We start from the raw sequence: 27,871 nt of genomic DNA, 5'->3' as shown, positions 1-27,871 counted from the left end.
CAAGCAGACATATGTACGCGTGCAAACGCTGCAACGGACGCATTCACATGCATAGACAACAGATATTCACCTTTTGCAATTGGCCAATTCAATGTTTTTATAATTTATTATGATTTGGTTTGAATTCAAATCATAATTGTTTATATGCAATGTTATTTATATGCTGTGTACTCTTACAGATGCCACGGACGCGACGACGCCATCATTCGAGGGATCGCTCCTCAGCCGGCACACGAGATAAACGTAGACGGATCGATACTAAAGACCTATCACCGCCCTCAGTAGAAGCACCGTCGCCGTAAGTTGCCAAAATTTGTTATGCATATGTATGTATATATTCCCGGGCAATATATACACATGCTTACATGCCTACATATTTTGACTTTTATTTTTTGCATTATTGTATTCTTGGCATTTCTCATCTTTTTAAAAATAGTCCGCGTGTAACCAAAACACATCACACGAGATCAGCTGCCAAGCGACGAAGACATGAAATCGATGCCAACCCGCCCCATATATCCAAGGAGCCAACGTGAGTAGTAGCAAAATGCAATTAAGTAGCTGTATGGATATAAATATGGAATAGCTGGCTAGTATACACTCGCACTCAAGCAGGAAGCTTTTTGTGTTTATTGTTTGCAAATCATTTGCTACCGCAAACATCTTTGTTTATTGTTTTAAGAAGCTGCAAATTGTGTGTAACGTTTTGAATCTCTTATCTTAGTTCTTGTGGTGCTCCCACGCAGTTGTCTCCTGTGGCTTTTCTCTGTGTAATGGCTTTTAAATTTGTTCATTTTGTTAATGACAGGGTGGCAGTAAAAAATCAAGCAGCAGCCACGCAGCCAAGTAGTTGGATTAAGCCCAGCATTAACATTTGGCCATGCCATACCATATAAGGGTTAGAGTAGGGCTGGGTGAAATTCGTTTTCCTGTAAGTGTCACAGAGTTGTGCGAGTCATCCTCTCGACTTAGTCAGCTTACTGTAAATTTATGCAGTGATTGCGATTTCTTTGTGCCAACTGCAATTAACCTGTTTTAATTCAGCGTGTAGGCGTTGAGAGAGTCCTGCCTGCCTGCCGGACCGACTGCCACATTGCATTTCCTTAGCAGCAGTTGATTTTATTTATTTGCCGTTGTATTTAAAACATATTTGCATATTACTCAAAGCGCAGACACAGACAACAACTGAGGCGCGACAGTGTCGCATTTGTTATTGTTTTATTCCATTTTTTTTTATATAAACTTGGCCTGGCCTTTTTAGGCATGGCCTCAGCTCAGCAGCCACGGTCGCAGCATCGATGCTCTGCCCCCCGCACTCTTTTGCGCTCTCTCCCTGTCGCATTTTGTAATTTATTTGCCACTAGCAGCGTGTCGCTTTCTTTGTCGTAAACTTCTGGGATTCATGTGCAACAGTCACCTTGTTTATTAACCTTTTCATTTTGCAATTAAACTCGCTTGCCGACTTGACTTGACCAGTGCGCACCAGATTAATTGCTTAAAGCATGCGCAGCGGCTTGCACATTAATCATGCGTCAGTCAACTTGCAACTCGCGGAAGTGGCAAACAAGAGTTTTAACATGATAACAAATCAAATTATGCCTAAATATGATGAGAGTTGCTAATGTAAACATGTTTACTAAAAGATTTATAGCCGACAATGAGCTAACTTTGCGTTGTGCGAAATTCAGCTTCACCCCATCACAACTGATTTCTTATAATGTTTCTAATTGATTGTGCCTTATCAGCAATTGACATGCCATCAATAGTTAATGCAATCATGATAAGTGCATTGTTTGTGCTAAATATATAAACATATGTACGCAATGAGCTCTGTCTATATGTTCGCTCTAAATATTCAGTACATTTCCGCTAATTCTCGGACAACTGATATGCAAAATGTATTGGTAACTAAACAAAAATTGCTGTCAATAATAAATATATTCATTTCTAAGAGTGTCTAGTTCAATTTGTATATATAGCAATATATAATATTCATTATTGCCATGTACATTTAAATTTATTGAAATTCTTTGTCTGAGCTGCAAATTAAGCACACAGAGCTCACACGCACTGCGAATTGGTGGGCGCGGCGAATTCAAGCACGCGACCAGCTGCTTGCTCTCGCCGCTGTGTACGATCGAACTGTAAAACTGGAACGACCGACGTCTGCGCCCCCGCTGCTGTTGGGAGCTTCGCGCGACCGAGACACCGACACTTATTCGCAGCGAATTTGTTGGACGAAAGCTCAGTCGCAACGACAACTTGCAAGCGAATGGAGGTGCTGGCTTCGGTCGTCTTCGTCGCCGCCGTGCAGCCTCAACAGCAGCAGCAACAACAACAACAACAGCAAGAGAAATAATAATAAACAACAACAAGTGTTTTATGAAAGAAAAATGTAATAACGAGAAAAACGAATAACCCAAAGAATAAGTGTAACAAATTTTTGTTTGTGGTGTGTGCTTATAATTTTTACAACAAATGCAGCTGTCAAGTGTTTGACTGTGTTTGAGTGCATAAAAAATTTAGTAGAAAAGCGAGATTCAATTGTTTATGCATCCTGCAAAGCTGTTATTGTTTTAAACAATTGTGAAACGCTGCACATTTTCAATGCTATGCATACAAATTATTAAGAAATTGAATGTAAATCACAAGCGACTTGGGCAAGAATTTAACTTGGCTGGGTTAACTAACTTACGATAAGATATGCCAACATGACGACGACGACGACGACATATAGGCGGCATATATAGTATATACATAGTGCTTATCGTGGCTGGCGCTGCAAGCGTTCCGGACTGCGCTGCTGATAGCGTTTGGCAAGGGATCTGCGCGCATTTCCGATTTGTATTCAGATTTGGCAAACAAAAAAAAAAAAAAACAAAAACAAACTCGTTGGCGTATTACTCATGGGCGTCACTTGAGTCATTAGGCAAGGCGCAACAAGTTGTAGTTCAACTTTTTGTTGTTGACCCGTTTGCGCTGGCGTTTCCTTAACGGATATCAGGTGGCAAACAGAGAGTAAAAAGTGGCAACACAAACTGGTCGGAGGACTTGCGACTGCGGCACTTTCTACAAAAAAACTTTGTCAATTGCATAAAAAGTAACCAGTTTGTGTTGGCTTTGGCCATCAATGAACTTGTCAATTGGATTTGGGAATAGGCAAAATCGCAGTTAGGTTCAGGGTTATATATAGACCAAGCTAATTTAATTGACATGCAGCAAGCAGCACAGAGAACTGAACTGAAAAGCGCAAAAGTCAGCAGAAAATGCGAGCAGCAAGAAGTCGCATAAATGCAAAGCAATTGTTGTGGCATAAGGGGAAGCAGCAACAGCTCGTAGCTCGTAGCTCGTATGGCAAGAAAAACAAATTCATAAGTCAATGAGAACGTGTTAATTAGACGAAAACGGCTCGTCAATTTATTCAAATCGAGGGAGCGCGAGCGCATGTGGCAATGCCAGTTTGGGTTAGGCAACAACGTTCTCTAGACTCCATAAGTGTGTGTGTGTGTGTGTGCATAGCATTGAAAATGAAAACTTAAATTGCAGATAGAAAGATAGAAAAACACATAAAGATTATAAATCGCGCTCGCGTTTTAAGTAAATGCAACAAAACGTTTAAATTTCAACGCCAGTTGATCAATGCAAACAACAACAACGAATTTCATTATTAACAACAAGTATAACAACGAAGCTAACAAAATGCCCATCGTGGGACAGCAATACGCCAACGGCTTTCGTCCGTACAGCTCCTTTCGAGTGCCACGCAGCAGTTGTAGCAATCACAGCAACAACAATGGGCAGCAGCCACTAAGCAGCAGCAATGCTGTGAACAAAGCAGCAGCAGCCAGCAAGCCCACAACAGCAGCAGCTGGCAAAGCTGCCGCCAACTGCAGCTCCAGTTCCTCATCCAGCTCACTGAATCAACAGCAGCAGCAACAGTCAGTTGCCTTTAGTCGACAGCAGCCCTGGCGCAGCAGCTACTGCAGCAGCAATCGCCAGCCAGTCACAGCCACAGCTCAGGCGCAGCGCAATCTCAAACCGCTGACGCCCAAGCTCATCCGACGCATTGAACATGCCTGCACCAATACCAATTCACGTTATGGCAAAGCGCGCGCACCAGCGCCGCCTACAAATGCACGTAAGCCAGCAACAGCTGCAGCAGCTGCAGCGCCAGCTGCTAATCCCAGCCAGAAACGCACGCGTGCTGCCAAAGAAAATTGTCCTACGCAGCAGCGTTCATGCAAAAACTATCCAGCGCCATTGCCGCCGCCACAGCAGCAGCAGCAACAAAAGCAGCCACAGGCAATGCGCAAGCCAAACAATGATCTCATAGCTGGCAAGGCTACGCCGCTGGCGCAACGTCGACAGCTGCCGGCAACGCCCAAGCTTAGCTTAAGGCAGCGCAATGCGCAGCAGGAAAGCGGTGGTGGCTCAACAGGTTCCAGTGATTCACATGACTCGCCCAAGCTAAAGAAGGCCTACTCCAAAAAGTTTCCACAGGGTCTGCCCTTTGAGGAGGAGTTCTATGGCTACAGCAGCAATCGCAATCGCTCCTACTCGCAGTCCAGCAGCAATTATAGTTTCTATAGCACGCATTACGACGATGAGGAGGCGCCGCAGGATGATGATGATGAGTTTCAACGCAAACCTGCCAGAGATGAAGCGCTCTATGTGGACTTTAGCAAGGTGGTGCATAGTCATCATCAGCAGCGGCAATATGTGCCCGCCAGTTCCTGGATACGCGCCTCACCCGACAACGATGAGCTGCAGTTCAATGGCGCCACTCAGCTGCAACAACAACAACAACGACGCAAGAGCGCCAAATATGCGCGCTCCATGCATGAATATCTCTATAGCAATGATGAACAGACGATCAAGGATACAGCGACAACGAAACATCGACTCTCGGTGGTGGATGAGCCCGAGGATGGTTACTACAGCTATGCAGCGGGCACGCCCGAGCCGCACACACCAGCCACACCCCCATTGACCAGCAAGACGGATATCTATGTGGCCGCCGCATCGTGGGCACCCAAGCCGCTCTATGCCGATCGCGTGCTGCTGCCCGCCATCGATACCAACAACAATCTCAATATGAAGCCACCGCGGCAACAGACGCGTCGGCTTGAGCACTTGGTGGGGTCCACGACTCGTGAGTATAAGTGAGTCCACTCTCTCTATCTCATTCGCACGCGCTGCGCTCTATGCGGAAGCTCAATCGCTCAGAGCTGTCAGCACTCTATGCTGGCAGTCGTTGCTCATTTTGTTCAAGTTCTGGGGTCTGGGGCTGCCAAATATGGTCAAGCATGCCGCATCTACTTCAATAAAACGCAAAAGCAAAAAAAATAAAGAAACTTAAGCTCTCGGTAGCTGAACTCATTAGGCAAACTAAGCGCCGCTTTGGCGCGCCTCGATTGTGGCAGTGCCCGGCGGCGGCAATTTCGACTCAATTTGAAGTTGAAGTGTGGCACATACTTGAGCCTAAACGCACAACGTTTGTGTTGCCCCCAAAATTATTTACGACAATTTCCGGCGCGGCGACACAATAAGATTTATTAGAAATTATTATTGGCACGTGTAATAAAATGAAACTGTAATTTATTTAAGGTTGTTCATAGTTTCAAAATTAGATTGACAGTCAATAACACACAAATATTATGTCATCTTATCTGCATAAAGTAACGAAATATTGATTGATTGCTAAAGCGATTTATTAGATTTTTATCAATTTGGAGATTATATATTTTTGAGGAATTTCTTTTCACTTTTAAAGCTATACACAGAAATATTTGTCAGAAGAATTAATGCGAGTTGTACAGCACAATTTAAAATTAATCATAAAGCGTAGACAGATTATTATAAATTTAAAGTAAAATTTTAAAATTACAATTATTGCGGTCCCTTTACAATCATTTGTAAGATCCTAAATTAGGTAACTATGGCTCAACAGTCGTGACTATAATTAAGTATATATTTTTGAGAAATACTATAGACCCTACTGCTTATTTAGTCACTGCTTTAAAGTGCGCAGGGCGTGTCGCTAGTTAATCCGCTTGGTATTGGCATTTAGATCATTTACGTATACATTAAAGCTTCTGTTTGCGCTCGCACTCATTTGTCTGACGTTTAGCGCTTAGCTCCAAAACAAAACAAAACCGGACTGGGCTGCCAAAGACCATAAACGCGTTTAATAGCAACAACTAGCTACAGTAATATTAATGTTAATAAAAAACACAATAAACTTATGTTGACCGCTGTCCGCTGTCGCTCCATAGAGAGTTGAGAGTTGAGTTCCGACAAGTGCAAGGCAGCCCGAAAAACAATGAAAGTGCAATGATTTTAATTTATAAATTTGCTTTATTGACTTCCTATAAAAAATAAGTGTAAACAAACAAACAGACAGCGAAAACAATACTAATGCATATGACGACGACGCTTCTAAAGCTGTTGCTTGTGCATTGCTTCCTTTTTTGAGTTGCGCGTTTATTTGTTTATATAAATAATACGTTAACTTGTTGTTTTTGTTTTTGTTTTGATCGAACGCACCGCGGGCATTTGGCATGTTTTTTGGCATGGCCCGTTGTTTGTTTTTGTTTTTGCTTAACTGTAATGGCCGGCAAAGCGAGTAGAGTTTACATTACATTACGTTCATTGAACCATGATCTCTCTCTCAGTCATACGCCTGCATAACTGACAAACGGACTGACTGACAAGTGACTCAGTTGGCAGCAGCTGCCTGACGCATAAAGATGAAAACTGATTGTTGGCACTTTGTCTGTCTCTCTATTTGCGCAGACGCAACCATTGACCTTCAGTTGGGCACTCAAAGGCTCGCCGCGTTGCCCTCGATTCGCGTCGTTGGGGTCGCATGATCAATTTACATAATTCCGTTACTCATACGCCGCGTGTGTGTGCATATTTTGCTTTATTTCTGCAATCATATTTACAATATTTGTAACGGCGCTTTTCGTATTGTCATTTAAGCTGGCAAAGCAAACATTTGCTAGAGTTGTTGTCATCAACGCTTGACTTGGAGTTTCAAGCACAAGCCAAGCCAACAAAGCAACAGCATTCCGGTTTCTCATTATGTTTGACCTCTAATGTTAATCAAAGCGAAAGAAAAAGTAGAATCTAAAGAACGTAGGCAGCTTTTTAATTAATTTAAGCAAAGCATATAAAATATTTGTGTAATTTCTTTTACTGTCCAAGCGTCCAAGAGTGACGCACAGCAACAATAAATTATTAACGCTTTTTAATGCATAAGCCTCACAGCTGTGTGTTTGGGGTAGGGGGTACATATGCTTGGCTTAATATATTTATGGCTGTTTCAGGGTCAGCTCAAAAAAATGTATATATACAATTAATATATATTTGTGTGTTATATATGTACTTTGAAAATGTTTGTCGGCATTTTGTTGCTTTTGTGTTGCTGGTGGGTTTAAAGTATCTCACAGCAGCAGTCGTGAGTGCTCTGCGCTCTATGTAAATTATACTTAAAACCGGTTGGCACATGATTAATTTCATAACTCAATAGCAAAGAACTAAAAAGACTATAGCTATATACATATGTGTGAAGTTCATATATATATATATATCCCTTTTAGCAATTTGTGTGCACTAAAGATTTGCGCCTTGTCCATTTCCGTTGACTTAGCTAAAGTCACAGTTTGTTGTTACAAATTATTTGTTGTTTAAATGACATTTAAGCAGAACAAGCTACATAGCTGTAAATTAAGTTGCATATTTTATTTAGTCTGCAATTTACTTTTGCTTTGATATACATAACACTTGTTAATTGGCTCAGCTTAAGGTTATCTAATAATATTATGTGTGTCAGTGAACTTAACGAGTTGAGTAGCACTTCACCTTAAGCTTAACCTCTACATTGCAGCTCAGACTCTGTACAAACATGTGCAAATGGTCTTTCCCTTTCTCTTTTAATATTATTAAGCAGCAGTCTGCTCTATTAAGCTTAACTCTACATTTCCGCATAGAATGTTTAATTTATGCCGCCTAATTTTGGGCAGCGCAGCGCTTGGCACAAGTGTTAACTGTTACTCAAATCGTCATTAATATCCAATTAAATGTTGCCATAAATGTTGTTCTAATTTGCACGCGTTGCGTCATTAATCAAGCTTAAAATGTTTGTAAGATTTCGAGGGCGGTTTATTAAGTTCAAACACTTGCTTTATAGTCTTTCAATTTTTATTATATTAGCGCAATCTATTCTAACTTAAGAACTCTTCTAGCTATAGCCATTGTCTTGCCTTCCGCTTGTATCGATCGATATATCAGTTTATTAACTACCATATTAGCCTTAAGAGGCTTTGGACTGCTACAACTGACGCAAGTCAATAAATGGCACAGCTTTGGCTTTTGGCTGCTGCTGCTGCTGACGTCTTATGTTGGCCAAGAGCCAAGAGATTGAGCCTACATACAAAACGGGCGCTGACTTCTTGATTATTTCAGTTCAAGCTCTAAGACTCTGTGAAGTGTCTGCGCAGAGGCGTTTGCGTTTGCGTTTGGCTTTTTGTCGTAACGTACTTGTAGTCAAAGTCACTTTCAGCTTCGCTGCGCGCTGAGTTCTCATAATTTTGCTGAGACCAAATTTAGAGGCGCTTGGGCGCACGTGGGCGAGAATAGACCGAAAATTATTTGTTGTTTGTCGCAATCTTAAGCGCGCAGCTGCTTTTAGTTGTTTGCCTTATTAGCAGTTGGCTTGACTTGATTACTTCTTGACAGCAGCCTAGGTCAGTTATCTGATCGGAGCGGATCTTGTGAGTTCCGTTGTCAAAGCGGAGCGTAGACGGTAGCGACGTCGTCTGATTCATGCCACAGATCGTGGCTGCATGGCCAATGTTGTTGACTTCCAGCCCACCCGCGCATACGAAACTTGTCTGGGCGTGTCAATAATTATTTGGGCCTCATCGACATATGTCTATGTATGTGTGTGTTTCATTGATGTAATAAGTATGGCTGCCTTTTGTTGCTATTGACACAGTTTCTGGCCTCGTAATGTTCCATGTTTTTGTAGTACTTATGCCATGTCATAGGCCTTGCCACTTGGACGCGTTGACTGCAAGCATATGAGCCACACTGAAAGGCATTTCGCTAATGCTAATGGTGGGCAGACAGCCGGCCAAGTTGATTAACTTGATTGGTAACGCAAATTCGCTCGCATATTCGCCAACACACACACACACACTCACACACACAGAGACACGGGCTAACAAACCCATAGATTGAGTCGGGTTGGGCAGGTAGAGCGGCAGCTTAGCCGTTAAGTAGCTTTCCGTGTTGTGTCCGCTTGCTGTCTGACCGTCCGTTCAGCAGTCTCCACTAATTCGACAGCTCTGCTGGGCGTACACTCAAGGACGGCCATTCATCTGTAGTTCTAAAATATATAAATATTTAAACCATTTGCTATATATAGCGCATAACTTACTTTTTACTTTTATTTGTTAACACGTTTTTTTTAATTTGTTATTTATTTCTGGTGCAGTTTTGATGACAGCCTTTCTTCCTCTCGCCGTCGCAAGGAGCGCTCCAAGCGCTCGCATCGTAAATCGCCCGCCACTGGTCGGCGTCAGCACAAGTACCGTTACAGAGAAGAAGCCTCACACTCAAGCTCAAGACGGCGGCATCGTGATCGCCCCAAGGATGAGCGCGACAGTGGGCGCAACAATCGCCAATCGCAAACTAAGGTAAAAACTTTTCATTTTCTACTTACAAAACCAAAAAACCAACAAATAAAAAAAAAAGAAAGGAAAACCGAAAGCAACATTTAAACGCAAACAGTTGGTAAAAGAAAATTTAAGCAAATTTCAGCAATTGTAATACAAATCGATCAAGTTTTACACCCGAGAACGTCTGCCAAAACGGTGACCTATCTATTTCTTTCGATCCCCATATCCCACACTGCTTTATATGTTGGGCTAGGTATACAATGTAATTTATTCGTTTAGTTAATTATTTGCCCGCGATCATTAGACAATGTTGTTCTTTCAGCGCTATTTGGAGAAATCCCAACTAGCTGCGCTAGAGTTTGAGAACTCACAGATACCGTGTTATATTAAAATGCGTGAATTGCCGGCACCCAAACGTAAAGATCTGTGCTGTGATCTAATATTGAAGTGTAGCTCGTTGCGCTACACGCCCTACACTGAGGATTGGATTGTAGTCGAGTATTTTGCTGATCACGATAGTGATTATCTTGTAAGCAACAGCGAATTATTACAGCTGTTTTTTGAATTGAAGCATATGTTGGTTCGTTGCTAAATTGATTGCACTCGCCTGTCCTCGTTTTATATGTCTGTCTATTCTTTATCTTTATCTGTGCTGCATTGCAATTGATCATTTGACATTCGCACAGTGGACACATTATTGAGTGTTTGTTCCGAGCGCGCAGACGATTAGAGACGAGAAGCGATCAACTCGTCGACCGAAGGTTTTCCTCAGCAGCAGCAGCAAAATTCAGTACTTTCATCAATTAGAGCAACAATATGCGTCAAAGGCGCCGCCGCCGCCGTCGACAAATGGACAGCATAGAGCAGAGGAGGAGGCGGAACAAGCTGAAGAGCGGAGAGAGGAAGAAGGTGTGCTGCTCAGTCGCTGTCGACTGCTGAGACGGCAGCGTAATCTCTTTGATTTGGTGGCACTCTGCGATATGCCCGTTGATAGATATGCCGGCGCCAATTGGATTATCGAGGAGTATTTTGTAGATCACAACGATGATTATTTAGTGAGAGCAACTACAAAACTATGTTTTTATATATGTATACGTGTTTGCATGCTCGTCGCTCTCTTTGGTTTAACATTTGTGCTCGCTCTCTGTGCATTGCGCATGCGCTCGCTCTCGCTCTCGCTCTCTCGTGTGCTGAACAGCTGATCGACACGCAGCCTGTTTGTGCTCCACCTTAGCAGCAGATACAGCGGACAGTTTTTCGCCTTGGGGGAAATTAAAAATACCACATGCTGTGGAAAATTCACTTTGGCTTCGCCTGATTTTCATTTTCAAATTTTTCGAAACAGAAACAGATTTGAATCTTCGTTTGTCGGTTGTGTTAGCTTGTTGTGCTCCTCGTTGTTGTCGTCAGCGTCGTCGTGTAACGGTACGCGCTCTCATTCTCTCCCATGCTCTCTCTCATTCTCTCTCTATATTGCAAACTAGCCATCTAGCTCTAGCTAATGCTTCTTCTAGCGCAAATTTGTTTATAATTCTCAACACTGCTGCGTGCGTGTGTGTGTGTGTGTGTATAACTTAAATATATAATGTAGCAATTACTGCTGCCTGCTTTTGTCTATTGAATACGCAATTGTCTTTGAGGAAAGTAAAAGGCACAAAAGTTGCAACAAGTCCGAACAGACCAAAGCGTGACATAATCACACTAAAAACAACAACAAAATACAAAGAAAACTTAAGTGCTTTAAAAATAAAATAAAACTACAAAAGTGCCGCAGCTAAAGAAATAAAAATTGTGCACTTACGCGAAATGTTTGCAACATTTAAATAAATTGCAATTGGAATCAAGATGTAAAACACAAATCAAAACAAATAAATCAACAAGAATAACAAACTCAAATAGAACATATGCATTAGTATGTGTGTGAATTTACATGTGGATTATTCATCAGGCAGACAACATCTCTCATATACACACACACACACACATATTATTTTCTATTTTTGTTATTTTTGTAATGTTTTGGATTTATTTTTGCATGCGCACATGTATGGGAATATCCAACTAGGGTGAAACAGGCGTTTTCCGAATTTAATTTTTATTAACATAAAACAGCAGCAGCACGCGCGCGTCTGTGTGTGTGTGACAAGCTACAGTGGCAACAAATTTAGTGCACACAATAATCAAATTATTAACAATTTTTTTAAACGTGTTGTGTTATTTTGCACAAGTTTTACTGTAGTACATCAAAGCGTCATCAGGCAAACTATATGCGCATATATATATGCACAGCTATATCTGCGCCAATTTACGTGCGTTGTCGTCTCTTCTAGCTATAGCATATATATAGTTCTATTTTGTTTGTATGCTGTTAAAAATAAAAACAGATTTTGAACGATCCACACAGCTAAATCGGCTTACATATAGATCACAAGCAGGGCCGTCACTCACATGGACACGACACTCCAGTGTAGCTATAGCTATAATATATAGTTGGGTGTATAAATAGGGCAAGGTGTAGGCATCTCAACTGTGGGCCAGTTGTGGGGGAGTAGCAATGAGCTCATTGCTGTTTACAGTACACCCAACAAAATTTTGCACACCAGCTATATTGTATATATATCTATCTGTATTTTTTTTGGTGCGCCAATGTTCTATTGAAAATTCCTTGCCTTTAGTACTTGGCTCTTTGGCTCGGCATTTGTTTCAATTAATAAGTCAACTAAACGACGAAATTTATTTGCCAAAATGCCAATGAGGCATTGACATTGAGCGCACACTAAACCTTAGGCGCTCCGCCTGTCCCCACCACCAATTGCCCACTGGGGGCCCCAATTCGTTTAGCTTTCTTTTTAGCAAACGCCAGCAGCAACGCGAGTCGCGTCAAGCAAGTCGAAGCCAAACCAACGCAATTAGCCAGTGCATAAAATTCAATTAGATAACAATAACTAAAGCAGATTCAAAATTCGCAAATCGCGCGATGTCCAACGAACTTAGCGAAATGATCGCGCTCAGCTGTCCCGATCTGAGCGCTCGCCCCGACAACGATATACACTTGATAATCAATGCGGAGCGACGGCTTAGCATTAAACAAATGACAGCCACAGAGCTGAGCAATTTGCGTGCTGCCGCCGCTGAGGAGGCGAAGGCCAAAGCGCAGGCTGAGGCGGCAGTCAAGGCGCGTGCGCTGGCGGAGCAAAAAGCGCGTCTGGATGCTGAAGCGGCAGTCAAGGCGCGTGCGCTGGCAGAGCAAAAGGCGCGTTTGGATGCCGAAGCAGCAGCCAAAGCGCAGGCGCTAGTGGAGCAACAGACAAGTTTGGCTGCTGAGGTGGTGGCCAAGGCACGCGCACGCGCTGCCAACGAAGCCAAGGAGCAACTGCAGCGTGTGCTGGAGCGTCAGCTGCTGCTGGACGATGCCATGGAAATGCATTTGCTTAATGCCGGGCAAACCCAAACGCAGTCCTCACCAGAGCAACGCAATTCACTGGAGCTGCTGCGCATGCAGCGCGCCGCGCGTGATGCGCGCTCGCATAATCGCAGCCGCGAGCGCACCGCCTCGCCGGAGTCCAGACATAGTGCCAGTCATAGCATGAGCAGCTTTGAATCCACCAGCGTCAGCGCCAGTCGACGTGGCAGCACTGCCAGCGCCAGCTGCGTGGAGCTGCCTGCGCCTATGAAATTTCCTCTTGCCAAGACAGTCTCAGCGCCAAATGTGACGAATCTGACGATTCGTCGACGCAGCAGTTTAACTGCAATGTTTCCAGGCCCAGCGCCGCTGGTGGCGCCAGAGCCAGCGCTGCACAGCAATCCCGAGCAGCAGCTAGAGCAAACTCAGTGCAGCAGCGTAGGACGTGCTGAGGATCATTATCGTGACATACCCACAGGCAAAATGGTGCATCGCACCAAGACGCCGCCGCCTGTGGGCGCCAGTTTGGGCGTTTGCCTCAAGCGCGTGCAAGCGCCCAGCGGCTCCATCACAGTCAAGCCCAAGGAGGGACCCATGCTGGGCGTGGTGCTGCGCAAAGTGGAGAAGAAGGTGGCGCCGCAGAAGAGCGTGCTGGACGATGAGCAGCCGCTTTACCATTTCTCTATAGTGCGCAGTGATCACAAGGAGCACAAGCCGGCGGCCAAGCCCAAGCCCAAACCGACGCCACCAGCGGCCAAACCACAACCCGGTGGCATACTCACCGGACCGCAAGTGGTGCGCACTGTGCGTCCAGTGCCAGTGCCCGCAAAGCCACAGCGTCCGCAGCCTGGCGTGCCCATCACTATAACCAAAATCGAGGGCGACAAGATCATCATTATTAAAAAGATTATAGTGCCAAAGAACAGTAAGATACCGGAGCAGTATCTGCAGGTTGGTCTTGCGTGTCGAGTCAGTTTCAGTCTCTCACTCAGTCTCTCTCTCTCTTACTTTCGTTGGTTGTTGTGTCCTGTGAGTGTCTCTCCCTTGTCTCTCTTGTGTTGCCAACAATTTGCTGCTGCTCACACACACACACACGCACGCTGTTGATTTGTTTAAATGTATCAAACATGAATCAACAACTTTAGGTCTTGCTACTAATTAAACTCAATGAGTCAAGATGCTGGCAAAATTGCCGTTAGCACGCCAGCAACAGCAGCAGCGACGGCGGCTGCTGCGCCGCTGCTGAAAACACAACTCGCCTCGTCTGCCTCGCTGCCCAACGTTATGCAGCAGCCGTCGGCGCCGCCGTCGGTGTCAAGCGGTCAGCAGTTCTTTCAGGTTGTATCGCCGCAATTCGCGTCCGTGCTGTCGTCCAGCATGCCGGAAACCAAATGCGCCGTGCGTTCGCCCATCAGCTCGCCGCTAGCGCTGCGCAAGAATCGTCCGCTGCTGCCCGCCAGTCCCAAGTCAACGCCGCCGCTGCCGCGCAAGCATCATGCGCTGGCGTACAATGCAGCCACAGGCGCCATAACCACTCCCAGCGCTGCTGTGCCCACGCGTCTGATGACCACCATTGCCAGCAGCCCAGCCTCGAGCATATCGCTCAGCTCCTGCAGCTCGCCCTCATCATCGCCGCCACCGCCGCCTGTGCCCAGTCGCGCGCCCAAGTGCAAACCCAGTCTAAGTCGCAAGCCCAGCACCGAGGAAGTCGATCTGGGCAAGCTGCTGCAGCAGCAACAGCAGCTGGAGGAAAAGTCTGCTGCTGCCAACAATAGCGCCAAGCTGGACGCCAATTTCTATGATGCTGAAATAGAAATGATGAACAAGTATCTGAAAAGCCTGCCCGACTATAGCGAGCTGGATCGCAAGCTGCATCAGGAGTTCAAGGAGTGCGAAGATCTCTACGATCGCCTCAAGCGCCAGCAGCAAACGCAGCCGCTGGCCAAGTCCATATCGCAGCAGTCGGTGCAGCCAACGCCCGCCGCTAGTCTAGCCAAGTCCAGCAGCATTAACTTTAGTCAAAGCACAAGCAATGGTCAACGCAATGCGCGTCTGGCGTATCCCTCAATCTTTGAGCAGCAGCCCAAGCTGCAGCGCAGCATAAGCAGCAATAATATGCCAGGAGCGCCGTTGCCAAAGCAAAGCGAGCAGCTAAACGAATCAAATTTGTCGCTCAACAAGCAGCTGATGAACGAATTCTGGAGCGAGAATCTGTGCAGCTCGCAGAAGCGTCAAACGCCCAAGCGCACATTTTGGAACTATGAGAAAATATGTGGCGCGCAGTTGGGCGATGCGGGACAGCCGTTCAAAGTGGATGCCAAGACAGCCAAGAAGTTGGCCATATTCGATCCAACAGTGGCAGAGGCGGCGCAGAAGGAGCTGCAAAAGCAGCAGCAGCCACATCGATTGCAGAAGAACGCGTCGCTATCCCAGCTGGATCTCAAAGTGCGGCAGGCAGTGACCAAGGATGATCTCTATAAGCTCATAGTATGCAATGAGGGCACAGCGACGCAACCATTTGTAAGTCGCGTGCCTGTTAAGCAGCCACAGCAGCAGCAGCAACACCCAGAGCAGCAGCAGCAGCAGCTGAACAAAAGTGTGTCCATGACGCATGTGCCACAAGCGCAGGCGCCGCTGCTGCGCAGCTCAAGCCGCACACACATACCTTGCTACATGAAGAATTTGCCAGCGCTAAGTCGCAGCAGCAGCAGCAATTCAGCTATATTGCTGCAACAGCAGCCACAGCAGCAGCAACAGTTTAAGCAACCAGCTGCTGTTAAAGCTGCTGCTGGCGTGCTTAAGAGCAGCAGCAGCTCTTGTGTGCCCTCGCCACGCTGTGCTGCTGCTTTTTTTCGTCGGCCCACAGAGTCGCAGCTTAAACCTGCAACCAGCGTTGCAGCAACAACAGCTACGCCCATTGCTGAGTCCAACAATGAATATGCATCGCTTGAACGCAAATCGGAGAAGAGCAACAGCACTGTTAGCAGCAGCAGCTTTACTGTCACCAATTGCTGCACTACGCACTTGCCACAGCTCTCCAAGTTTACTTCATCCTTTCATATACCTGCAACAGTAGCTGCCACACCAGCAGCAGCGCCACAACTAGCAACAACTGCTGTAACAGCAGCAGAGCCAGCAGCAGCAGCAGCAACTGCGTCAGTCACTACAACAGCAGCAAGCACAAAGCGCCAGAAAGATGTTGACAACAAGCTAGAAAAATGTCTGAACGATATGCTAAAGCTAAAGAGCAGCAGCAGCAGCAACAACAGCAGCAATAATAATGCACTCATGTCACAGTCGTTGACAGCTGCTGAACAACACAAAGAAGATGTTGCTGGCAAATATGCAACTGAATCGCAAATACCCGTGCCAGTTCAGCTCTACGATCCACAGAAGCCGCTCATGCAGCAGCAGCAGCAGCAGAGGAACGCTTATCCCATTGGCAAGTCCAATTCGACATCGCAGCTGCCGCTGGGCATGAGCTATCAGCAGCGACTGTTGCAGCAGCAACAACAACAACAACAGCAGCAGCAGCAACAACATTATCCACAGCAGAAACGTCCGTTTTTGAATTGGAATTCATTTGCTTGCTCAGCTATGAATGGCAGCAATGATCCCTTCCAGCAGCAGCAGCAGCAGCAGCAGCAACATGCACATAAGCTGCAGCAATCTTACTCCTCATCGCATCTGCTCAAGCAGCAGCAGCAGCCCAAGTGCAGCTCTGGCTTTGCTATGCTGCTGCAAAAGCACAACACCAACAAAGAGAATAAATTTGGACAACCTGCGCAACAGCAGCAATCGTCGCTGGGCATGGCGCCACAAATGTATGGTAGTGGCTATCAGCCCAAGCCTGCGTATCCACGTGGTGCTGCTGGCGCACCGCTGACCCATTCGGCTTCATTTAGTGCTGCACAACGTCCCAGCAACATGTTGCAGCCTCAAAGCTACGGCCACGGCATGATGAGTCGCAATTATTACAACATGCCCAAGCAGCAACAGCAGCAGCAACAACAGCCGCCGCCTTTGTTGTTGCATGAACGCAAACCGCTGCAAACCTTCGATCCGTATGTGTATCCCAAGCCCAGTCAGACGTTCAAGTACCAGGCTCAACCGCAGCCCCAACCGCCGCCGTCGTCGTCGTCGTCGCATCCGCATGCGCAGTTTCTAAACGCTTCCGGCGCGTTAGCTTACGATCCAAATACAAATACGCAATTGTATTACGCGCAGCCGTCGTCACCGCAGCAACCACAACAACAGCAGCAGCAACAACAATACTCGAAACAGCAGCAGCAGCAAAATGAAATGTCCAAGTCCGCATTGGGACTGCATTTCATCGAGGTAGAAACACGTCCAATTGTTTATGTTTGTGTCTTGTTGTTGTTTGTTCTTCTTCACAAATGTTGCATGTTGCATGTTGCTACTATTACTAACAACTTGAAATGCAAATCTCTAACATTGTGCCCTGGCCCCCAGAGCAGCGTGCTCAGCCTCAAAATAGAACACGCTGACTCATGCCACACACACATATACAAAATCCAAAGATCGGTTCTCTATGTGTGTGTGTGTGTGTGTGTGTGTGTGTGGGGGCCAAGTACATACGCCTCTTACATTGTGTGGCGCGCACTTCCTGTGCTTAGAGCCAGGCAACGCTAGCGCCGCTGCCTGCGTCGCTGCTTGGCCTCTTGCGTCAAGTCGTAGCCGCTGCCGCTTGCACTTGTCCGCCACAACGACCGACGCGTCGCGTTGCACAATCGAGTTGACTCGACTCGATTCGCCAGCAACGAGCAAATGCTGAAATTCAATGTCAATTTTTTCGTGTTTCGGTGCTATTAATAGTTCGGCCACTTAATTTATTTTGTTTATTTAGTGCAAACACTAAAAACTTTTTTTTATTTTGTTGCTGTTGCTTTAATTACATATATTTAAAAATTTGTTTTCGATTTCGCTGCTGCGGCGAGTATTCCAAAATACATTTTGTTGTATACGTTCGAAAATATGATTGTGCTTAGCACTAAGCACTAAAACCATCAAAAAACGTCTTGCGCAGACAATAATTGCCTCAATACAGTGCAAACTCGATAATGGCTACACACCAGACAAAATTATTTCAAACCACTATTGCACTATAAGCTTAAAAAATATACAAAAAAGTAATAATATTGCGCAAATAGGCGCATTTCGAATTTTCGAACTTGAACTTTCGAACATATTGCACATTCAACATTTATAAACTTATAAAATATACAAAAAAGTAATAATAATGCGCAAAAAAGCGCATTTCGAATTTTCGAACTTCAACTTTCGAACATTTGCTACATTCATACAACTTGACTGTACGTTTTAACGAGTTTGCACTGTACTGTATTGCACTTTAAAGTGCCGACGCACAAATTCTCTTACACAAATTAATAACAAAAGGTTAGACACAATGCTGCTGCTTGATTTTCGAAATTAATTGTGCAATTAAAGATTTATTTGGCCTTAGTATGTGTTTAGTTTTTATTGTTGTGGATTTTTTTAACGCGCTGCCTGCTTTTGTGGTTTTTAGTTTTAGTCGATTTATATATTCTTTTGTGGTCTAGCTAGCCTAGCAAATAATAATAGCAATCGAAATATCGGCATTTAGCTCTCCCGCCTGGCTGTGAGCTCCCAAGCTTGCGAGATTCGAGACACGGAGCGTGTTCTATGTTACGCCCTGAGCACACACATACACACACACACAGATGTTTTAGACGTCTGCTACTTTGGTTTTGGTGGTGCTGTCGTAGTTGCGATATTTTTCAATTTTTATAATTAGTATTTGTGGCGTGCGCTTTCGTAAATGTTGCGCTGATTTCGGTTTGTTGTTTGTTTCGCATAAAAGAAAGAAAGAAATTTTTGTTTTAAGTGAAGCGCAGGCACAAATGGCTCAAAGTGCGTAGAAATCAAAGAGCAAAAAGCAAAGCAGCGAGTGCATGGAAAAGTTGCAACAAAATTCGAAAATTGAAATTGAAAAATTAGAAAATCTCGTGCAAATTTGTCGCGCTGCTTCTTCTTCTTCTGTTGTGTTGTGTGTGTGTCTATTTCTGTCGAGGCTGCCAAAGCAACAGAACATCGTATCGTACAAAATTATTTCAATTATTTGTTCGCTCTACTATACCTACTCTCTATATAATATACACTCGTACAACAATCAAATTAACATCTAGTAGCCAAAAACAAATCGCCGCTCACATCAATGGCCAACAAGCAATCAGTTCAACTTATGTTTTAGAACGTACAAGAAGGACTAATACTTGCAGCTGAGCTTGCCCCAGCCACATGCTGCATTTTATTATTTATATATAATTTTAAATTGTCGGCAATGTCAACATTTTTGAATCGTTTTCATCGCGATAGAAGCGAAAAGATTTTAACAACGACAACTGCGAATACTGCGAATGGTGAAAACAGCAGCAATGATAATAAGAAAACAGCTGACATGGAGGCAGCGCAGCCGCGTCCGCAGCGTCGCTACATGCGCAGCGCCACAGCAGCGAGCGTCACGCAGCTGCTCTCCGAAAGCTGCAACAGTTTGCTGCAGCGCTTTCGACGCAATCCAAGCGAACGACCTGATAACAAACAACAACAACAGCAACAACAGCAGATCAATCGGTAATCGATGCAGCTCTAAAGTTTAACCCACACAAACATATACACGCATACCACCATCTGCAATTACATATAGTAAATTTTATTTTTAATTTCGCTGCATCTTCTTTTTTGTCAGCACAACAGACAAAACTCGGTCAAAATGTTGCCAAACGCGTCTGCAGCGCGTCGCGTCGCGTTTTATTTTTATTTCTTCATTTAATTTTTGTTTTGTTTTAAGCTTATAATTTGGCCATTCATTGTCTCTCGTTAGTTGCTTGCTCTGCTAGCAGCAGCAACACACACGTTCGATTCTTAAATGCGAATTATGTAAACAGTTCTTAAAACGCGTTGAACTGCGTGTCAACAGCTGGCAAAGTGCAAAAAAAAGTGTAAAAATAAATGTAATTGCGCAAAAAAAAGAAAGTACAGCAGCAAAAGAAGTGACTGATCTTTAACAAAGGCGCAAGAGAGTGCGAGAGTTCAAGCAGTTTACACTTTATATAATAGAAGTTGAACAATTAGTTTAAACAAGTACAAGTGCTAGCATATCATCATAAAATTAATGCTGATAAATCTGTTGAATTATTGCTAATTGCAATACTTGAAGCATCATCAGCATTTTGCACTGTTAATTTACAGTTAAGCTAAAAATGTTTGCTCGCTCTAGCAGCAGCAGCAAATGATGCGTAAAAGCTTTTGCTCCGAAAGCTTTCAAAGTTCATCAGCTCTTAAGTTCTTGCACACGCTCTTCTCTTTGCTTTGCTTTGCTTTTGTATTCAAAAGCAGCGCACGTTTCTTATTTACTGCAATTTACTCGAGTCATAATAGACGCATATTAATTTTAAAACGTAATTGTTTTGTCTCTTGCTTTGTTTCTTTTGCTTTGTGCTTAAGTTCAAGGCTCTTTGGTCCAGACTTTCGATCATTTCCTTGTCACTGACGGAAAAGCAAAACACGCAATGCGATTAATTGCATACAAGAATTCTTTGCTGCACCCACGCAGTTGACTCGCTCTCGCTCTCACACTCTCTTTCGTTCTCTTGCGCTTTGTTGGGCTAGTGCGCAATATTTTCACACTTTTTCACACAAAAATAAAAACGATTCCTCAATATTTTTGTGTGTTTCGGTAGCGGTTTTTGCTATATCATTCTGCGAGCGGGGCAGCGTTTTCGAAATTCTATCGATTTATATTTCTCAGTTATTATTTGGTACGTGTCGCGGCGGCAACGCGTTCGTTCGCGTATCCGTAAAACGAATTCAAAAGCACAAAATCACACTATACACAGCCTAAGGCTAAAAGAAAGGGAAAGCATTTGGTTGGCTGCTGCTCTCTTCATTTAGCATTATTTGTTTTTGTTGTTTATAGCGCAACAGTCATAGCCGAGGATAGCGAGAAAAGCAAACGCAGCAGCTCCAAGACTCCAACGAATGACAACGAACGTAAAAAGAAAAGCAGCAGTAAAAGCAAAGCAGCGAAGCCGCAACAGAAACGTCAACGCAGCTCTGAAAAGGCAACAAGCAGCAGCGGGCGAAGACGCGCAGAAACAGAAAAGGATAGGGACAAGCCCAAAGAGAGGGAAAGGGAACGAGAGCCAAACACAATGAGCGATCGTCATAGACGCTACTACGCTGGCGGCGGCCTAGGCTATCATCCTTTGAGCAGCACAAGCAGCAGCAATCCCAGCACTGCCGCCATAATGGGACGCTACCAGAAGAGCTCAACGACAGCCAATGCGCTGGCGCTGGACAGACTGCGCACTCATCTGAGTCCAGTTGGCAGCAGCAGCAGCGGCGGCGGCGGCGGCGGCTACTATAAGCCCATGATACGCGGTCTGGGCAGCGGCGTCGGCGGCAGACGTGACTTGGACTTGGATGTTAGTATATGGTTAGAGCGTAGTAAACTAAAGTGCAGCCAGTGGAAAGCGATCCAAGAGATTCCAATAGCAGCAGCAGACACATTCATAGACCCAGTGCCAATTATAAATTTTATTTCGAAATATTTTCGAAAAAAGCTTTAGCTCGATTTTCACCTGTCGCGTGAGTCAGCAACCTAAAACTGTCGTGCCGACTAACCAAAGTTAGCAATTATAACTGTCAAGCATACACATATATATATGCTATATACTATATATATAGGCCGATTGTTAATTAGTGTGCACTACTTATATTCAAGGCGTATATATATCTTGCATATTGTATGCCCACACGAGCAAATTTTATAGCATTCTATATCTTTTCCTACTTTTTGGTTGCCTGCCGTGTGTGCGTATTTGCCAACAGATTTTTATTTTCGATTCCACACAGCGCACCGCAATGTCTGCGTCTATGTTTATATATACATATAGTCTTTGCTGCTCTCCGATATATATATATCTATATCTAGAGAGAGCTCTATATACATATTGTTGTTTTATATATAAACTGTGAAGGTCGGCGTGCCGTGGATATTTTGTTTAGATTACGCTATGCGTTCTAAATTAAAAAACAAAAAGAAAATCAAAGCCCCTTTCGGTAGTGAAAATAGCTCGACAATTTGTTGGAGAAAGTCAGCCAGGTAACGAGTGTGAATCAGTAAAATTCTGCACTGCACTGTTATTAGCCCCAAAAGACAACGACAACATTTGCCGAAAAGGCCATTTAAATGCGACTAACTTGAGTTGGTGGAGTCTTTGTGTCTGCGGCTCAAACGAAGCGTAAAACGCTTTTACTGTCGCTTGGCTTTGGCGTTTCCATTGGCTTCACACGAGAGACGCACTTTCCTTCTTCTCTCCATTTAAAAAAAAAAAATGTATAAATGCCCAATTGCAATTTGCGACTCTTGACTGGTTTCTCTCTCAGCGGCGCGAACTGCGCTTGGACAAAGACAAGACGCCCACATTGTCGGCGGTCTCGCGGCTGGAAAACAAATACTCGGATGTGCTGGAGCGTGCGGCGGGCAGACGCAGATACGAGGAGGATCGCGACAAGACGCTCGAGCCGGATGATTATGGCGCCGGCAGTAGCAGCAGCAGTGGACTGCTGCGTAGTGCCACCTCACATCAGCTGGCTAAAGCGAAGTTGTCGTCGAGCTCCTTCAACGCTGCAGATCGCTCACGCATGCCGCGCAGTCGCTACATCGCCGACTCCAGCGACAGCGGCTATCTGACCACCAGCGGCAATCGCCTGCTGGACGACAACTATCCACTGGACTATGGCAGTCGCTATCAGCCGCATGATTATCACGATGCGCTGCGTGCTGGTGGCGCCACGGGTTATCCCTCCAGCCGCTATGCACGTCGTGGCGCTGAAGAGGACTCCAGCTTGGATGCACATCGCCCTACACAGCGTTCGTATGGACGCACTAAGACTTTAGAGCATCTGGATACAGACGAGCGCATGCCAAGCACACGCAGTCGCTTTGCTGCCAATCGACGCAGAGAACCTGCGCCAGAGCCAGAGCTAACAGCTGAAGAAATTGAAATTCTGGCTGACGATCGCTCGTCTGAGGATAATGCAGCAATTATATTGCTGCTACGCGAGGATAATCAGTTCCTGGAGGCCAAGAAGTTTGAGGAGCGCATGCGCAAGCGGCGTGAGCTCAAGGAGCGTGTCAAGCGCATGGAGGAGTCTGTCTTGGCAGCAGCAGCAGCTGCTGCAGAGGAGGAGGCCAAAAAGACTGAAGCGGCAGCAGCAGCAGCCAAAGAGGAGGCGGCGCCAGCCAAAGAAGCACCAAAGAAAAAGTCGCGCAGCAAAAAAGTAACTATCGTTGATAGCGATGCTAGCAGCAGCTCAAGCACATCAGAGAGTAGCTCTGATGAAGTCGATAGCGAGCAAGACGTACAACTAACCAACAACAACAACACAACAGCTGACACTGAAACAACAACACCAACAATTGCACTCAATGGCAGCAGCAACAATTCGAACAACAACAGTACTCTAAATAACAATACAAGCTCATCTCTGACAACCTCCTCCACCAACACCAACTCCACCTCCATCTCTGCTCTGTCTAACAATCACCACACACTGCAAGACACAGCGGGAGCGGCAGCAGCAGCAGCAGCAGCAACTGCGACAAGTATCGGCGGCAACAAAAGTCGTTTTCTGCTTAATTCAGATCGCAATAACAATGATCTGTCCAAGTATAGGCCCGGTAATCTGTTGCATTCAAGCAGCTCGGGTGCGCTGGCCTTTGGTGGCATTGGTGCGCGTTTAGCAGCAGCAGACACGCGTCGCCAGCAGCAGCTACAGCTACAGCAGCAGCAGCAGCTGCGCAGCACGGGCAGCTCCCGCACAGCTGCTGTGCTGAGTGAGTTTGATCGCTATAAGCCAAGCAGTGGTCTTAGCTCCAGCTACTTGCTGGATCCGTATAGCAGCAGCAGCAGCAATCGACGCTCCAATGCGCTTTATCATCAACAGCAGGCCCCGTCGTCGTCCTCGTCGTCACATTATCTGCAGCAGCACGATCATTATCTGCTGTCCAAGAGCGCCACCTCAGCGGCGCTGTTCCATAGGTCACGCATTCCAAAGACACTCTCGACCTTTGTAAGCCACTTGAAGTACTGCCACATACTATTGATTTCATTTGCAACAGCTTAACGTGCTTGCAACGCCGGCAACTTCTTTAGTTTCTCACTTACTCGCTTACTGCCCCCCCAAACGAATACAAAAATCAATACAGAAAAACTTACAGTACTGCTCTGCTAACTAACAGCGCGCTGTCATGTTAACCTATTAACAGCGTTCTGCATGCGCCCAAACCTCATGTAAGCAAACTTGATCGATTTGTTTTTTTTATTCACTTGCGTTTAATGCTACAATTTTCTTTTACCAACAAAACATACAAAAAAAATAAATTATAATTGTAGCTCTCTCTCTCATTTATGTGATAAAAAAATAGAATGAAAACCATAATTTTATATAGCTGTAAAAATGTATTGCAAATATGCTTTTGCCCATGTGTTTATTTATGGTTATTTATTTATTTAATTCTTCAATTATTATTAACTAATGCCCAACCAACACACACACACACACAAACATAATGCATACATACATATGTTTGTTTCCTCATATGTTACACATATGTATGTATGTTGTGTGTTCTATTTGTTGTAAATGTTTGATTTCATTACCAATTTTATTAACCATTATATGTAAAAAAAAAAAAACACAAAAATCTCTCTCTCTCTCAAAAAAACAAAAATTGTGTCCGAACTAATTTTCTTATCGAACAAACGAAACGTATTTTTCTCGTGTTTTTTCTGAATATGAATTGATGAAAATCACAATGATGGGTTGATGATGATGTACAACTTGATGAATGATGATGATGTGATGTGATATGTGTTGTCGATATTTCGGCTCAATTGTTTCGGTGATAATTACAACAACGCCTGCGGATGGGATTGGATTAACTGGATGGATATGGATTTGATGTGTGGTGCCAACGCTGGATTCGTGGGATTCGTGGTATGCAATTTATTGGCTGGCCTGACGCGCTGACGCTGGATTGGACGCACTTTGGACAACGCTGGGGCGCCTGACCCATCAAATGATTTTTTTCGTTTCTTTTTTCTCTTTCTTTTTTGTTTCTTTTTCTCTCTTTCAAATTACATACTTTTGCCACACACACGCACCTTATATATTCAACTGTGTAACGCCATCTCAACTCAACAACAATCACGCCCCCTACTCCTACTACTGCTACTGCTACAACAACAACAACGACAACCTGCAACTGCAACAACAAATGTAATTCGCTTTCTAAACGCATTCGCCTCTCGTTGTCATCGTCGATCATCGGACTCAATGCACCTACAACGTACCACCACCACCACCACCGCCACTATTCGATAACAACCGATAATTGCATCGTCGTTCGCCGTAATACAGACAGCAAAGCCCGTCATTCAAGATGATGCTGATGGTCACTTAATTTACCACAACGGAGACATTCTCCATCACAGATGTTCGTGACAATTTTTTTCGTTTTTAATTTAATTTTTTCCATATGTTTATGTTTAGAGTTTTTATATAATACCAGAAGCTTACAAAAAAATCTCAAAATCAAGTTCTCTCAAGTATTTAACCAAAAAAACGAGTCTTCACTTTTTATATCTCTCGTAACGTCTTATAGTTTTCAACTTTTTCAACGTTTTCTTTATTATTTCTTAATTATCTCTATCTCAAATTTTCACATGCTCTCCTCTTTTGTCAGTTTTCACTTGACAAACTTTCCGTAATACAACAAAAAAAAAACAAAACTATGCTCTCTATAATTAAAACTAACACGATAAAAATTTTTATCAATAGACAATTAACTTGAAAGTAAACTTTCTCATGCCAAAAAAAAAAAAACTAGACACACAATCCACCTCCAACTTTATCGCATAATTAACGAAATAATATTGAAAATGATAACTTCCGAAAAATCTTTGCACTTTTCGTATAAATTTAAGCTAAAATAATAACTTCTTTTGGGGTTTTTTGCTTCAAACTGAAAAAGAACAACTAGGTTACAGGTTTAGCTTTTATCGTAGTTACTTAATAATGTTTTTAGTTTAGCAAAACTATAACATAAACTTTAATTTGCCTACTCTTACACAAATTTCAGATAAGATCATGGCCACACTGGGCGAGGGCACCTTTGGGCGTGTGGTCAAGGTGAAAGATATGGAACGGTGAGTTGACTTTAATATGCAGCAGACCCCACAAAGTGTGTCCAGACACGAACTATGACTAATTATTTTTTTTATATTTGTTTATGTGCAGTGATTTTTGCATGGCCTTGAAAATCATTAAAAATGTTGAGAAATATCGCGAAGCTGCCAAGCTGGAGATAAATGCTTTGGAGAAGATAGCTATGAAAGATCCGCATGGTGATCAGTAAGTTCCACCAGCACTTCCAATATAATAATTATGCTATAATGAAATCTTCTCTGCAGTCTGTGCGTCAAAATGATTGACTGGTTTGATTATCATGGACATATGTGCATAGTTTTTGAAATGCTCGGACTTAGCGTTTTCGATTTTTTGGTAAGCTACCAGCATATTCTAATTAAAATAGTTATATTCATCTGTATGTTTATTGCAGCGCGAGAACAATTACGAGCCATACTCGTTGGAGCAAGTGCGTCATATGGCATATCAGTTATGCTACTCCGTGAAGTTTCTCCACGACAATCGCTTGACGCACACAGATCTCAAGCCGGAGAATATATTATTCGTCGATTCAGACTATACGTCACACTATAATCACAAACTTGTAAGCATTTAGACATTTATTGCTTATTTATAATTAATTTAATTTATTTCAATAACAGAATCGTGAAGTGCGTCGCGTTAAGAATACAGACGTGCGTCTCATTGACTTTGGTTCAGCCACCTTTGATCATGAGCATCATAGCACAATTGTCTCCACGCGTCATTATCGCGCACCTGAGGTCATACTGGAGCTAGGCTGGTCACAGCCCTGCGATGTGTGGTCCATTGGGTAAGCCTCACATGCATTCAATGCTTGAGCTGTAGCCTAATCAACTTTCTCTTACAGCTGCATACTCTTTGAGCTGTACTTAGGCATTACTCTGTTCCAGACGCACGACAATCGCGAGCATCTTGCCATGATGGAGCGCATATTGGGACAAATACCATATCGCATGGCACGGTAATAACATGCTGCTCATGCTTTTATAACTCAAGGCGCAGTTCTCTTCATCGAAATTTTTTAATGTGTAGCAATCACACTCTTTACAGCAAAACCAAGACAAAGTACTTCTATCATGGTAAGTTAGATTGGGATGAGAAGTCCAGCGCGGGACGTTATGTGCGCGATCACTGTAAGCCGTTGTTCCTGTGCCAGCTGAGCGACAGCGAGGATCACTGCGAGCTCTTTAGCTTAATCAAGAAAATGCTGGAGTATGAGCCCTCATCGCGCATCACGTTAGGTATGTCAACTTATGCATATATATGTGATATTTAATTAATAACGCTCTCTTTTTCTGCTAGGTGATGCACTGCGACATCCTTTCTTTGACAGACTTCCCCAACATCAGCGTGTAGGTGAAATGAGCAACAATAAGCAGCCACTCTCGTCGGGTAGCAGCAGCCGCGAGCGCTCGCACAGTTTGTCCAGATGAGAATTACAGCGATTTGGTTATTGTTGACGGCAACGCTAATCAAATACACC

General features: G+C 44.2%; 1 protein-coding gene across 10 annotated transcripts; it reads left to right on the top strand.

The window, feature by feature from the left end:
* Positions 1-179: 179 nt before the first annotated feature.
* On the top strand, positions 180-27,871 carry LOC108602793 (serine/threonine-protein kinase Doa). Of its 10 annotated transcripts, none has more exons than XM_017991013.1 (12): positions 180-298; positions 437-532; positions 9,503-9,704; positions 25,579-25,654; positions 26,300-26,366; positions 26,458-26,571; positions 26,631-26,721; positions 26,780-26,950; positions 27,009-27,178; positions 27,236-27,349; positions 27,439-27,629; positions 27,691-27,871. In XM_017991013.1, exons 1-12 carry the CDS (start codon positions 180-182, stop codon positions 27,819-27,821), a joined length of 1,542 nt encoding a protein of 513 aa, XP_017846502.1. In that variant the 3' UTR covers positions 27,822-27,871. The 10 variants fall into 10 exon arrangements, with proteins under 10 accessions (XP_017846502.1, XP_017846498.1, XP_017846497.1 ...); XM_017991010.1 differs by lacking the exons at positions 180-298; positions 437-532; positions 9,503-9,704 and adding exons at positions 19,418-19,722; positions 21,068-21,575; positions 22,540-23,436 and having other exon boundaries at positions 27,421-27,629; XM_017991006.1 differs by lacking the exons at positions 180-298; positions 437-532; positions 9,503-9,704 and adding exons at positions 19,418-19,722; positions 21,068-21,575; positions 22,540-24,228 and having other exon boundaries at positions 27,421-27,629.

Source organism: Drosophila busckii, chromosome 3R (genome assembly GCF_011750605.1).
Source record: "Drosophila busckii strain San Diego stock center, stock number 13000-0081.31 chromosome 3R, ASM1175060v1, whole genome shotgun sequence".
In the NCBI taxonomy this organism is placed as follows: domain Eukaryota; kingdom Metazoa; phylum Arthropoda; class Insecta; order Diptera; family Drosophilidae; genus Drosophila; species Drosophila busckii.
This window is presented reverse-complemented; position numbering and strand designations above follow the sequence as displayed.